This window comes from Notamacropus eugenii, chromosome 2, assembly GCF_028372415.1.
Source record: "Notamacropus eugenii isolate mMacEug1 chromosome 2, mMacEug1.pri_v2, whole genome shotgun sequence".
NCBI classification, from domain to species: domain Eukaryota; kingdom Metazoa; phylum Chordata; class Mammalia; order Diprotodontia; family Macropodidae; genus Notamacropus; species Notamacropus eugenii.
The window spans coordinates 341,579,314-341,591,772 of NC_092873.1; the positions used below are offsets into that span (position 1 = coordinate 341,579,314).

Here is a 12,459-nt window from a genome sequence, read left to right on the forward strand (position 1 = left end):
AGCTGGAGATAGTCACTGGCTCCTGTAGCATCCATCAGGGATGCTTTTCTTTATCCCAGTTTCTGTTAATTCCTTTCTCTATCCACATCATCTCTGACCATATACCTTCCCCTCTCTTGACATGAGTAGCTCAGTTCTAGTGGTTTCATATGACAAATAGACTAAGCTCCTGATTATCTGGCAGAGCACTGTACAAACTTTGTCCTCACTGTTCTCAATCTCCTCCCTCCTTTTTCTCTCTATTCTGCCTCCCACCCTCCCTCTTACCGCTGCTGCTGCCGCTGCTGCCTCCTCCCTCTCTGAATCTTCAGCGTGACTGGAAATAGGCTGAATTAATCAGCAGATTGGAGCAGCTCCTGATTCTCTGCAGCACTGGGCTCCTTGTTCACATTTTCTCTGGTTTTCTGTGTTTGGTCAGTCTCTTTGTCTGTCTGTCTGTCTGTCTCATCCCTCTTCTCCCTCTTTCCTCTCCTCTTCCTTTTTCCTCCCTCTTCTCTCCCCCTTCCCTCTTTCATCTCTCTCCCTCCTTCCCTTGCTCCTCTCCTCCTCATCCTCTCCCCCTCTTGTCTCTCTATTCCTTGTCTCTCTCTCCCCTTCACCCTCTTCCCTCTCTCCTTCTCTTTGTCCTCTAACTCTTTTTCTATGTCTCTTTAAAGACAGTATTGAAAATTCTTTTATTTAACTCTTGGTTACTCAGGCCTTATCCTCGATGCTCTTTAAGCAGGCAGAACTGTGGATGCCCCATCAGGGCAAGTGCAGCAAAGTGAGTATGCCACATTGGTTTTTCTATTTCTGTTGAAAATGGCTTGTCCTCTGCTTTGTGCTCATCTTAAGGTCTGTGAACATTTCAAGGGTCCTAGAGTAATAACTAAAATAGCTTCAGGTGGGCCAGAGGCAGTGAGGCCTTTAGGAATGTGCCAGGGTTTCTCAGCCAAAAAACTGATGTGCCCATTGAGCTGGCAAAGGGGCTCATGAGTTGGTTGGAGAAGATGGAGGAAAGCCTAAATGACCCAACCCCAAGCAGAGTGAAAACATGGACAGCATCCACTGTGGCCTATTCAAAAAATGTTATGTTAAGGAGTGTCAGCATTCTCTCTGTCTCCTTGAAGGAAGATGGTACTGGGAAGATGCATGAAGCATTAAGGCCAGGCCTTCTTGTGGCTAGAGAGTAGGAAGATGGGAGGACTCCTTTGAAAATATAGGGATATCTTAATGTCATCCTGTTCTTTGGTGATTCTGGAAGATGGAAGGAAAGAGAGTTAGGAATAGGAAGAATTGAGGGAGGGGAGACCTGTAGGGTCAGTACTGTTACCTGCTATCTTTTAGCTTCAGACAGACTTTATTTGTGAGTTGCTAAAAGCCAGAAGATTTTTTTGTCATTACTCTTTTTAAAAAAAAGTATCGTGAACTAGGAAATAATTGGCAAATATGTATATTTCCATATGCAAAGAAGACCAGAAAAAGATTGTATATGAAACCATTGATTTCTTATGCACAGCTTTAAAATAGACACATATATAAATTTGATGGGATAGTACCAATATTGTCCCACTTGTCTGTGACCTCCTATGAACTCCCTCTTTTTTCTTCTGTTTTAAAAATTGTTTGATTGATTTTTTAAAAAGTTTTGCTTCCTCTTCCTTTTTTACCCCCTAAAAGCTCTTCTTTATAACAAGAAGTGTAGATAAACAAAACAAATTTGTGTTGAATTATTCATGTCTAAAAATGTAGGTCTCATTCTGCACCATCACCTGTACCAACCAGTAAAAGGCACATATCAGCTTAAGTCTTCTGGAATCATAATTGGTAATTTCACAGGGTTCTTGGTTTTCAAAGTTGCTTTATTTTGTAAAGTTTTGATCATTTCATAAATAGTTCTCATGGATTACTTCATTCTGCATCAGTTCATACAGTTTTTCCCAGGTTTTTCAGAATCTATCCCTATTTGCTATTTCTTGCAGTATAATATTATATTCGTATTCCATAATTAGTTCAGTCATTCTCCAATTAATGGACACCCACTTTTCCAAGTCTGCTATGATAATTTTGTTACGTATGGGTCCTTTCCTTAGATTCTTGACATGTATTTGATGGTATACCCTAATAGTGGTTTTACTGGCACAAAGAACATGCGTGGTTTAGTGACTTTTAGGGTATACATCCAAGTTGCTTTCCAGAATTGTGGATCATTTCATAGCTCCCCCAAAAGTTCATTCATGTGCTCTTTTTCCTACAACCCAACAGTAATTAACATGTTTCTTTTGCCATATAACTTTAATTTGCATCTGAAGTCCATCACCCTTCTGTGCAGAGATATGTAGCATTTTTTGGTTCGTATTCCAGAACAAGGTTCAGAAGGCAAACTGTGGCCCTGCCATATTGCACAACCTTGAACTGAGAATGATTTTTACATTTTAAAATAAAGTTTTATTGTTTTGACCCTTGGCCTTTAGTTTAGCTCCCTGTGTTTGAGTCTTATTTGGTCCTTGTGTGGATCAGAGTTCTTCAGTCTCTCCAAGTAATTGTGTTTCTTTACGATGTTTCTGTATAAATTATTCTCTTGGTTCTTCTCACCTTACTCTAAATCAGCTTATACAAGCCATCCCAGGTTTTCCCCAAACTGGCCCATTCATCATTTTTTACAGCACAGTAATATTCCATTACATTCATATGGCATAATTTTTTTATCAATCCCCCCAATTAATTGTTCCCTCCTTTGTTACCAGTTCTCTGCTACCACAAAAAGAACTACTATAAATACTTCTGTACTTATGTATGATATTTTTGTTTCAAATACTTTGTCCTTTTCCCTCTTTTGGGAATCTCTTTGAGAGGTGGACCCAATAGTAGAATTTTGGGGCCAAAGGCTGTGCATGGCTTACATTCATTTGGGGTTTCTTTCAGCAGGTAGATTCCTCCTGTTTTCACTTTGCCTTCTAGTTCTCATAAATCTAGGTTATTTTCTTTTTATGGTTTCTTGAATTCAGATTTTTGTTCTGTTGTGGTTTTCAAGGGAGCTTGATAATTCTTATATTTCTTTGACCTGTTTTCAAGGTCAGTTGTTTTTGATAGTGGGTGCCTTATGTTTACTTCTATTTTTGTCACTCTTTTCACTGTTCTGTTCTTTCCTCTCCGACTGCCTGTTGGACATTTTGGAGGAACTAGATCCCTCCGAGATGGAGGCCTCTTAAGCTCAGCATGTCCCAAACTTACTATCTTTCCACGGTGGACTTACTATCTTTTTTCACTTTTCATGATTCTCAGCCAGGAATTGCTTCCATCCTCTGGGGTAGCCCTGATAGATCCCAATGAGATAGTGGAGATAAGGCCAGTCTTAGGCCTAATGTGCAGTACTCCTCCCTGCCTCTACCCTTCCCCCAGTGCTGGCTCTCAGAAGCTGAGCTGGGTCTGTCTCCTTTCTTGATTCCCCGTGCAGTGAGGAGTACACAGCTGGGCCTTTCGTATGCTTTAGGAAGGACTGTCTCTGGGAAGTTAACTCTGGGTCTCCGTGCTTCCTGTTTTCGGGGCCAAAAGGATTCTGGACTTGGAGACTTTGGGCACTCAGGCCCTGACCAATTCCATTTAGGAGGCAGTCTGTCTGGTGGGTAGCGAATTTGCTAAGTCCAAACTGCGAGTCTTAAACTTTTCATTTCCATCTCAAACAGTAGTTGTGAGGCAAAGGAGCTTGGGATCTCTGTTGTTTCTGTTGTGTCATGGAATCAGGCTGTCCTGCTCTGTCTCTTCCAGAGATAGCAAGGAAAGGAGCAATTGTGATGTTGACCATGGATGTCATGGATGTGTTGAAGCATCCTGAAAGAGGGAATCTGTATTCCCTGAGTGAGTCCACATGACTGGCAGTCAGATTTCTGCTGGGAGCGATGATGTTGCCCCCTGGTTGATTCAGCCCCAAAACTTGTTGCCTTTTGATTATATACATTATAACAGCTGTAACTGGCTGTCCTGCTCCTCTTGGTCCTCAAGGCCCACCACCAGGGTCCAGCCTCTCTAACAGGGGAGACAAGGCTGAGATGGAGAGGATTCTGAGCCAGGAAGTCTCTTGATAGCCTCTCTCATGTCATATCTGTCTGCACTGCAGCTGGATTCCCTGCAACAGAGCTTAGAAATCTCTCCATTTTTTCCCATTTGGATACAAATCATACAACATGGGGGGGAGTAGGTTTAAACTGCAAAGTACCAATGTCACCAGAGCAAATGCAGCTCTTCTGCTTAGTTCATAGGTCCTCCCTATTAATCATCCATTTTCGCCAGTAACTTGTCTGAGGGGCCAAGATGGAGGATTTGGGTTTTCTTTGGCTCTGGTTGCCTAGGTGAGGAGAATGGAAAAGATCTTGCCCAAACTGAGTACTTAAAGCTAGGGCAGATTTTTCTGTCTCCCCAATCACTTGGCCATCAGCCTCAAAAATAAGAATGGTAATCCTGGGAATGTGTTGAACCTCAGGTTGAGTTTGTAGATCCGGGTTCTTATTTCCAAAACAAATCGTATTCTCTCCCTTGCCATGGCCTCTCCAGAGGCAACTTGGAACTCTCAAGAGCCCAGATTCACACTCTGCTCTTAGAAATGCCAGTAGAACTTGCCTGCCTGCCAGCAGATTGGCATCCTCTGCTGTCCCAGGTCCAGCTCTGCCCTGGACCTTTTTCTGGCCGTTTGGTCACAGGTGACAGGATTAGCCCTTGGATAATATAAAGATGCTTACCTCGGTCCCTGAGCCCTGAAACTAGTACCATGCATGTGGTACATTAGAAGGAAAAACTTGGGCAAAAATAGGAAGAAGCAACGGGTTGACTTGTAACATGGAGATGCCTGCTGGAGATGGGGTGAGATATTGCCATTTACTAGCTGTGAAGGGCCCCCAGTTAGATGAGCTTGACTTTGCTGATAGGATAAATGAGATCTGTGGGGAGCAGTGGAGCGCAGAAAGTTGTGTTTTCTCCTCACCACCAGCCTGTGCATGCCGCACTTTCTGGGGAAGGCTTGTAATTATGGAACGCCTTGTTTTCCCTTTGCTGTTTTCCTTAATAGCCAGTCTAGAGATTAGTGTCCCGGGCTAGACACAACACACGCAGGTGGAGGCGTGGAACATGCTTTCATAGATACTTTCTCTGCTTTCTGCTGGAGCCTGACTGGCCAGTCTAGGGACTGGGGCTGCACCAGCCTACCACACCTACCACGCTGGGGAAGGAAACGGGATGTCCAAACACTACAGAGAGAGACAGGTCAAAGAGAGGTTGCTGAGGGGGGAGAGTTTCTGGTACTGGAGGTGGGACATAAGTCCTGGTTTCTGGCTTTTGTTTGTTGGTTTGGTTTTGGGGTTTTGTTTTGGTTTTTTTTGGAAACAGAGGAGAAGCTAGACTTGAAGCCAGGAAGTAGTTAAAGGGAGGGTCACAGATCTGTGGTCCCTAAAGAGAGGGATGCAGGTACCTAGTCAGAGAATGGGCCGCATGCCAGTGGCTCTGTTTGTGTGGACTTAGCTTTGTGTGTGCCATTTTGTAGCTCTCCTTTCCTACTGTACTTGAAGTCCTTTAGCTTTGGTCCTTATTTCATATGTATGGGTTCCCTGATGAAGTCTGGGCTCTGTGGGACATAATTGTCCCTTCCCTTCTTTTCTTCCAGTTCATCTTTATCTCTCCTCTCTTTGTCCAGTTTTCCTATTACTGGTTATCAGTGCCTTCCCCCATGGTCACCTTGGCCACTCTCTATCACTGACTATGCTTTCTCCTACTCCTTGAAATACTGATTTTGGAGAGAAAATCAGAATAGTCTTTGCTTCCCATATAAGCCTTCCTTTGCTCTCACCCCTCAACAGTTTTTACTCCTTTAAGGTTCACTCCATTGAAATTTTTTGCCTACTTTATAGCCTACTCTTTATCTTTCAGCCCCCAAGTCCTTCTCCCTGCTTTTTAAGGAGTTCATTACCTGACTCACAATCTCTTCTGAAGTCCTGCCGTTATGCTGGGTGATATAAACACTTCAACTTGGCAATTCTTGAATTTCCTCAACTCCCATGACTTCTCCATTTTGCCTCAACCACACATATAGCCACACTCTTGATCATCTACTTCAACAATCAAAAACCCCCTAATTCCTTTGTTAGGTTATAACATCCTATTATTCGGTCACCTATTCTTCTTCCTCATTTAACCCTCCAGTCCCTCCATCCCTCAATATGGTTCCAGGGCATCACCATACTCTAACCTCACTTTCTTCTCCTTCCATTCTCAACCCTACAGTTAATCAGTTCTACTCTACACTGCCTTCTGCTTGTACTTGTTCCTCCATCCTTTGAACTCCATGCCTTACGAAGTTCTGTTTCTAGATTATTCACACCATTTTTCTCCTTTACTCCTACCCACATGCTGCTGAATGGAGCTAGGTAAAGTCATGCACCTTGCTGACTGGGGCTATGACAAATTTATGTTACTTAAGTTCAGCTGGGCCTTACAGCAGCAAGATGGCCCTATTACTTCTCCCCAATTAATTCCCTATACCCACTTCTCATTGAGGCTGTTTAGATCTTCACTTCTCTCCTCAAGCCTCCCACAACATCTCCTCTGCCTCCCTCTCAGCACAGTACCTTACATAGAAAATAGGTCATTTATCATAAGTCTTCTCCTCTTCTCTCCAACTCAAAAGACATTGACGTTATCTCTCATTCTCTCCTTTATTCCAGTCTGATGAAGAGGTGACCTTTCTCCTAGAGAAGGCCAACCTCAAATGAGGGATCCCATCCTCTTTCTGATCTTTGAATTCTCCTAGTCTACTGACTTATTCCCTCTTTTCACTTATTTCTTAGCCCTTTACAATCTGGTTTCTAATCTCATTCTTGAAACTCCTTTCATCTAAGTCCACAGTGATCTCAGTGGCTAAATCCAGTGGCCTTTTTTCAAACCTCATGTTTCTCAACCTCTGTAGTAGTTGACACTGCTCATTACCCTCTCCTCATGGATACTTTCTTTTCTGTAGGTTTTCATGGCACTCCTCCTACCTGCTGGCCTCCCTTTTTGGTCTCCTTTGGTGGTTCATCATCCATCCCATACCCCTTAGTTGTGGGTATTCTCTGAAGCTCCGTTGTGGGTCCTCTTCTGTTCTTTGTCTACACTCTCACTCAGTGACTTCATCAGTTCCACGCGTTTCATGGTCAAAATTCATATATGCACATGACTCCCAAATCTAACCCTAGCCTCTTTCCTGATTTCCATTCTCTCATTTACAACTGCCTCTCAGATATTTCAAACTGAATGTCCCGTAGACATTTTAGACTCAGCACGTTCAAATCAGAACACATTCTTTTTCTTCTGAAGCCCACTTTCTTCTGTACCTTTCTGTTCCTGATGAGGGCCCCACTGCCCTTCCAGTCATCCAAGTTTTTCACTTTGGTGTTATCTTTAGTGCCCTACTTTTCCTCATTCCATGTACCCAATCAGTTGACAAATCTTGCTATTTATGTCTCCAAATCTCTTGCTTCTTTTCTATTATCTCTGTTCCCCTAATTCCTCTCTTGTCTCCTCTCTCATCACCTCTCTCTTGTGCAGTTACTGTCAGAGTCTCCTGATTAATCTCTAGCATAAATCTCTCCTCTCTCCATCCTGCACATAGCTGTGAAAGTAATTCACCTTCCCTTTTTTAATTTAGTATTTTATTTTTCCCCAATTACATGTAAAAACAATTTTTAACACTTGTTTTTTAAAATTGAGTTCTAAATTCTCTCCCTCCCTACTTTCCCCCTTCATTGAGAAGGCAAGCAACTTGATATAGGTTATACATGCTCAGTCATGCAAAAGATATTTCCATATTAGTCATGCTGTAAAAGAAAACACAGACCAAAACAAACAAACAAACCACTAAGGAGAGTTTTTAAAAAAAGTACATTTTGGTCTTTATTCAGACCATGAGTTCTTTCTCTGGGGATGGGTAGCATTTTTCATCATAAGTCCTTTAGAATTATCTTGGATCACTATATTGCTGATAATAGCTAAGTCATTCACAGTTGATCATCGTAAAATATTTCCGTTACTGCATACAGTGTTCTCCTGGTTTTGCTCCTTTCACTTTGCATCAGTTCGTGTAGGTCTTTCCAGGTTTTTCTGAGAGCATCCTGCTTGTCATTTCCTTATAGCACGATAGATTATTCCATCACAAGCATATACCATTACTTGTTGAGCCATTCCCCAATTGAAGGACATCCCCTCAATTTCCAGTTGTTTGCCACTACTAAAAGAGCTGCTATAAATATTTTTACATATAGGTCCTTACCCTTTTTTTTTGTTTGTATCTTGAGGAGACAGACTAGACTAGTATTGCTGGGTCAAAGGGTATGCATGGTTTTATAGACCTTTAGGCATAGTTTCAAATTGTTCTCCAGAATGGTTGAAGCAATATACAACTCCACCAACAGTGCATTAGTGTCTCAATTTTCTCACATCCCCTCCTACATTTGTCATTTTCTTTTTTTGTCCTATTAATCCAGGGTTGGGGAACCTGTAGACTCGAGGCCACAGATGGCCTTCTAGGTGAGGCCTTTTGACTAAGTCCAGGTTTTACAAAACAAATCTTTTTATTAAGGGGGTTTGTTTTGTGAAGTTTAGATTCAGTCAAAGGGCTGCACTTGATGATGTAGAGGGCCACATGTGGCCTTGAGGCTACAGGTTCCACTCCCCACCATTAGCCAGTTTGATAGGTGTGAGGTGGTAGCTCAGAATTGTTTTAATTTGCATTTCTCTAGTCAGTAGTAGATATAGAACATTTTTTCATATAGCTTTAGAGAGTTTTGATTACTTCCAAAAACTACCTGTTCTTATCCTTTGACCATTTGCCAATCAAGGAATGGTTGTTAATTTTATAAATTTGACTCAATTCTCTATATATTTGAGAAAAGAAGATTTTATCAGAAAAACTTCTGTAAAATTTTTTTGTGAAAGTAATTTTCTAAAAATACTGGTCTGACCATTGGCTTCTGTTTCCTCAAGGAGCATATCTAAGTTCTTCTGTTTGATTTTTAAGCCTCTTACAACCTGCACCCAGCCTACCTTTCCAGCCTTATGATATTATATCCTTTTCTGATGATGCTGAATACTAGAATGCTGGGCATAGAATCAGGAATACCTGATTTCAAATGTGACCCCAGATGCTTCCTAGCTATCTGACCCTGGGCAAGTTATTTAACCGCTGTTTGCCTCAGTTTCTTCAGCTGTAAAGTGGATGTAATGGCACCTTCCTCAAAGCGTTGTTATGAGGACCAAATGAGATAGTATTTGTAAAGGCATGTAGCATAGTACCTGGCTCATAGTAGGTGCTACATAAATGTTTATTCACTTCCTTTCTCATGTTCTATAGTTCAAACAGCTTTCTGGCTATTCCTTACATATGGTGGTCAGTCTTCCATCTCCAAGCCTTTGCAATGTCTGCCATGTCTGGAGTGTACTCCCTCCTCTCTTCATTCTCTTCCAAGTTCCACTCAAGAGCCCTCCCTGATTCCAAAACTGCTAGTGCCCTACCTCCACCCCTCCTGCAAAAGAACTTACCTTGTGTTTATTTCATACGTACTTATTTGCTGTGTGTGTATAAAATGTAAGCTTTCTCAGGGCAAGGACTCTTTGGGTTTGTTACCTAGCACGATGCCTGGTACTCCTAATTTTTCATTATTTGGTTGGTTGGCTATGCTTGCTGAGAGCTGTCATTCCAAGCTCTAGCATCCCTATAGACTGTGTTTAAAGCCTCAATATATGTGTAGGTGGAAGGTGAAGATACAAAGGCAGAAGGCACTAGAGGTTCTTGGTTTCTAAAACCTACATCATTTGTACAGGGCTGTTTATAATTCCACCATCTCCCCTCTCTGAAGTGGGATACATTTCTCTTGCCCAGCCTTCAAGTCATCAGAAGTTTTGGGGTCACCTTGACCTTTCCCTTTTGTTGATTTTTCTCGACTTTTAAGCTATGCAGTAAAGGGTTAGATGAGATAGGCCTTGGTCTCAGCTGACATTTGCCATGAAACCTAAGTCCACTGCCAGGGTAAACTCCAGGATCCCCTAGTAGGGGATAGATGCCTTGAATGTGGACTTCTTACACCAATGGTCATTTCTTCTTTTTAAAATTTTTTAATTGATAATTTTGTTTCAGTCCTCATATATATTCTTATTTTAATTCCCCACAATGTATATAGTTTCTAAAATCAGTTAAGTAAGGTGGCTATTTTTCCATAAGTTAAAGTAATTTGTGTATCCACTGTGGGAAGATGCAGACCCTTTCCTCATAATCCCCTGAAGCCACTGTAGTGACCTGGGATGTAGTTTGGACATATTTATTGGCAGGGAGCCAGTGTAGGCTACTGAAAGCCTTCTTCCCTTCCATGTCTAAGAGAGTGTATTCCTGCCTGACCTCCTGTGTCCAGATTGAAAGTAGTATGAGTTTTTTCACCCATTACTAATGGATACTTGTCAGATTGTAGGGACGGAAGAGTAGGGGCTGGAAGGAAGGGAAATGGGAGGGATAAAATGGGTTAGATCAGTCTATAGGCAAATAGGCAAATGGTAGCATAAGTCACAGGCTCTGCAGTATAAAGGAATCTGAGAGAGCTGACTGAGGTGGCCCAGCACCCCAGTGATCCTCTGTCCCTAACACTCAACAGAAAATCTTGGATCTCATTCGTGATTGCTGTGTAGAATCAAGGCTTTCCCTCTCTACATAAGCTACCTTCCCTGGCTTATCAATTCCTTTATCAGGGATATTTCTTTCAGACCTCCATTTATTTTTTTTAATTTTCAAACTTTTTAAAACTTAATTCTCTTGACATATTTTGTTTGGGCACGATAGACATTTCCCAACAAATGCTCAAATAAACCCCCTTACAAAATATCTTCACCCAAAGCCAGTTAAGTTTGATGTGTCCTTTAACTTTGACAGGACTAGTATGTGCTAGCACTGACTATTGTGCTTGAGCAGAGCCTCTCAAGTTGACTTTATTTAAATTGCTGTAGTCCTTGTGTATATCACACATTGATGCTCTTTAGCTGACCCTTGACCATCCTCTTCCTTATGCACTTATGTTCTCAAGAGCTGTTGAGACCTCGTCTCTGTCTGATCTGGAAATAGGGTGGGATTTTTTTCCCAGCAACCAGGGACGTGGGACAGAGCTAGAATTCTCTGGGGGCCTTGGCTCTCTCAGAGTCTGTTTTTACAATGTTGGATTTAGGGAAATCCAAGCATAAACAGCCTCTGGCAGTGATCTGAAGGGTTTCCATGAAGCCATTACAGTGCTTTCTTTTATAGGGCGATCCTCCCTTGGCCCTGGGCCTATCCACAGGTAAGGCCCTGAGTATCCTGAAAGAGCAGCTGGAGGCAGTGCTGGAGGGGCACCTAAAGGAGCAGAAGAAAAGCCTCACGTGGAAGGTGAGGCTCTCCCCTCCTTTCTGTATCTGGATACCAGCCCAGTGCTGCCATTGCCCCTTCCTTCCTTCCAGCCTTAGGCAATAGTAGTGTGTAGTGGAAGAAACACAGATTTGGAACAGAACATCTTCCTTCAGACCCCAGCTCTGTTATTTGCTGTCTGCGTGGCCTTGGCAAATTCCTTAACTACTCTGCTTCTTAGTTTCCTGCTCTGTAATGTGAGGGAGTTGGGCTCTACTAAATGATTTCAAAGGTCCTCGATAGCCCTAAATCCTTTGATCCTGGCTCAACTAATTGAGTAGGAAGATGCCTGAGAAACACTTGCCAAGGGGAGTATACGGTGCAAGGATGACTCAGTAGAAGCTTAAGAAGTGGCCACTTTTATCTTTCTTCTTGGGCTCTAATGGAATTTATAAATCTGGACCTTTTCTCTGGTCTCTATCGTTCAAAGCCTAAGGGTAACAGTTCCCTTTTAGTGGTTCCCTGGATCCTAATCTTCTTAAATATTGGACCCCATTCCAGTAACAACAGGCTGGTCTCCAGGTTAGATCATAGCTTTGCATGAAAGATGAGAAGTAGTTCAGGGGCAGGTGTGTAAGAGAACAGGGCTAGATCCTTAAGTAGGAAAGGGCCTTTTCTTTCCCTGACTGACTTGGTGTCCCATTCTGGCACCTGAAGCCAGCATCTGATTTGCCACATCTCTACCCACTCCTTAGGAGATATGGAAAAGGAGCTTCCTACACCATGGTAACCGCTGTTCCTGTTTTCACTGGCCTGGTGCCTCCCTGATGCTATTGGCAGTGCTGCTGCTGCTAGGCTGCTATGGGAATCAGCCAGCCGGGAGGTAAACAGAGGGCCCTGGTGGCCACCAGAAAGAGGTGGTTCTCTACCTGCTTCTTTCTCCACCTGCTTCTTCCCATTCCTGTTCCCCTTCTCAGTCCCAGAAGAGTTTCTACTCTCCCATCCAGGATGCTAATGGGGGAGATCAAGAATTGCCCAGTGAGCTAGGGCAAGTGAAAACAAAGGCTGGTGGCCCTGAGTTACCAGGGCCCTGAGCT

At 42.7% G+C, this 12,459-nt stretch overlaps 1 protein-coding gene across 8 annotated transcripts in view; it reads left to right on the forward strand.

Moving 5' to 3' along the window:
• TMEM94 (transmembrane protein 94) overlaps positions 1 to 12,459 on the forward strand; it is a 46,366-nt gene that overhangs the window by 18,571 nt on the left and 15,336 nt on the right. For 6 of the 8 annotated variants that reach the window (XM_072645678.1, XM_072645679.1, XM_072645684.1 and 3 more), the window contains exons 1-4: positions 310 to 413; positions 698 to 763; positions 11,285 to 11,404; positions 12,118 to 12,245. In XM_072645678.1, the coding sequence (XP_072501779.1) occupies positions 710 to 763; positions 11,285 to 11,404; positions 12,118 to 12,245 (302 nt within the window). In that variant the 5' untranslated portion in view covers positions 310 to 413; positions 698 to 709. Of the gene's footprint in view, positions 1 to 309; positions 414 to 697; positions 764 to 11,284; positions 11,405 to 12,117; positions 12,246 to 12,459 lie in introns of those variants that run through there. The other 2 variants (XM_072645683.1, XM_072645682.1) reach the window with 1 other exon arrangement.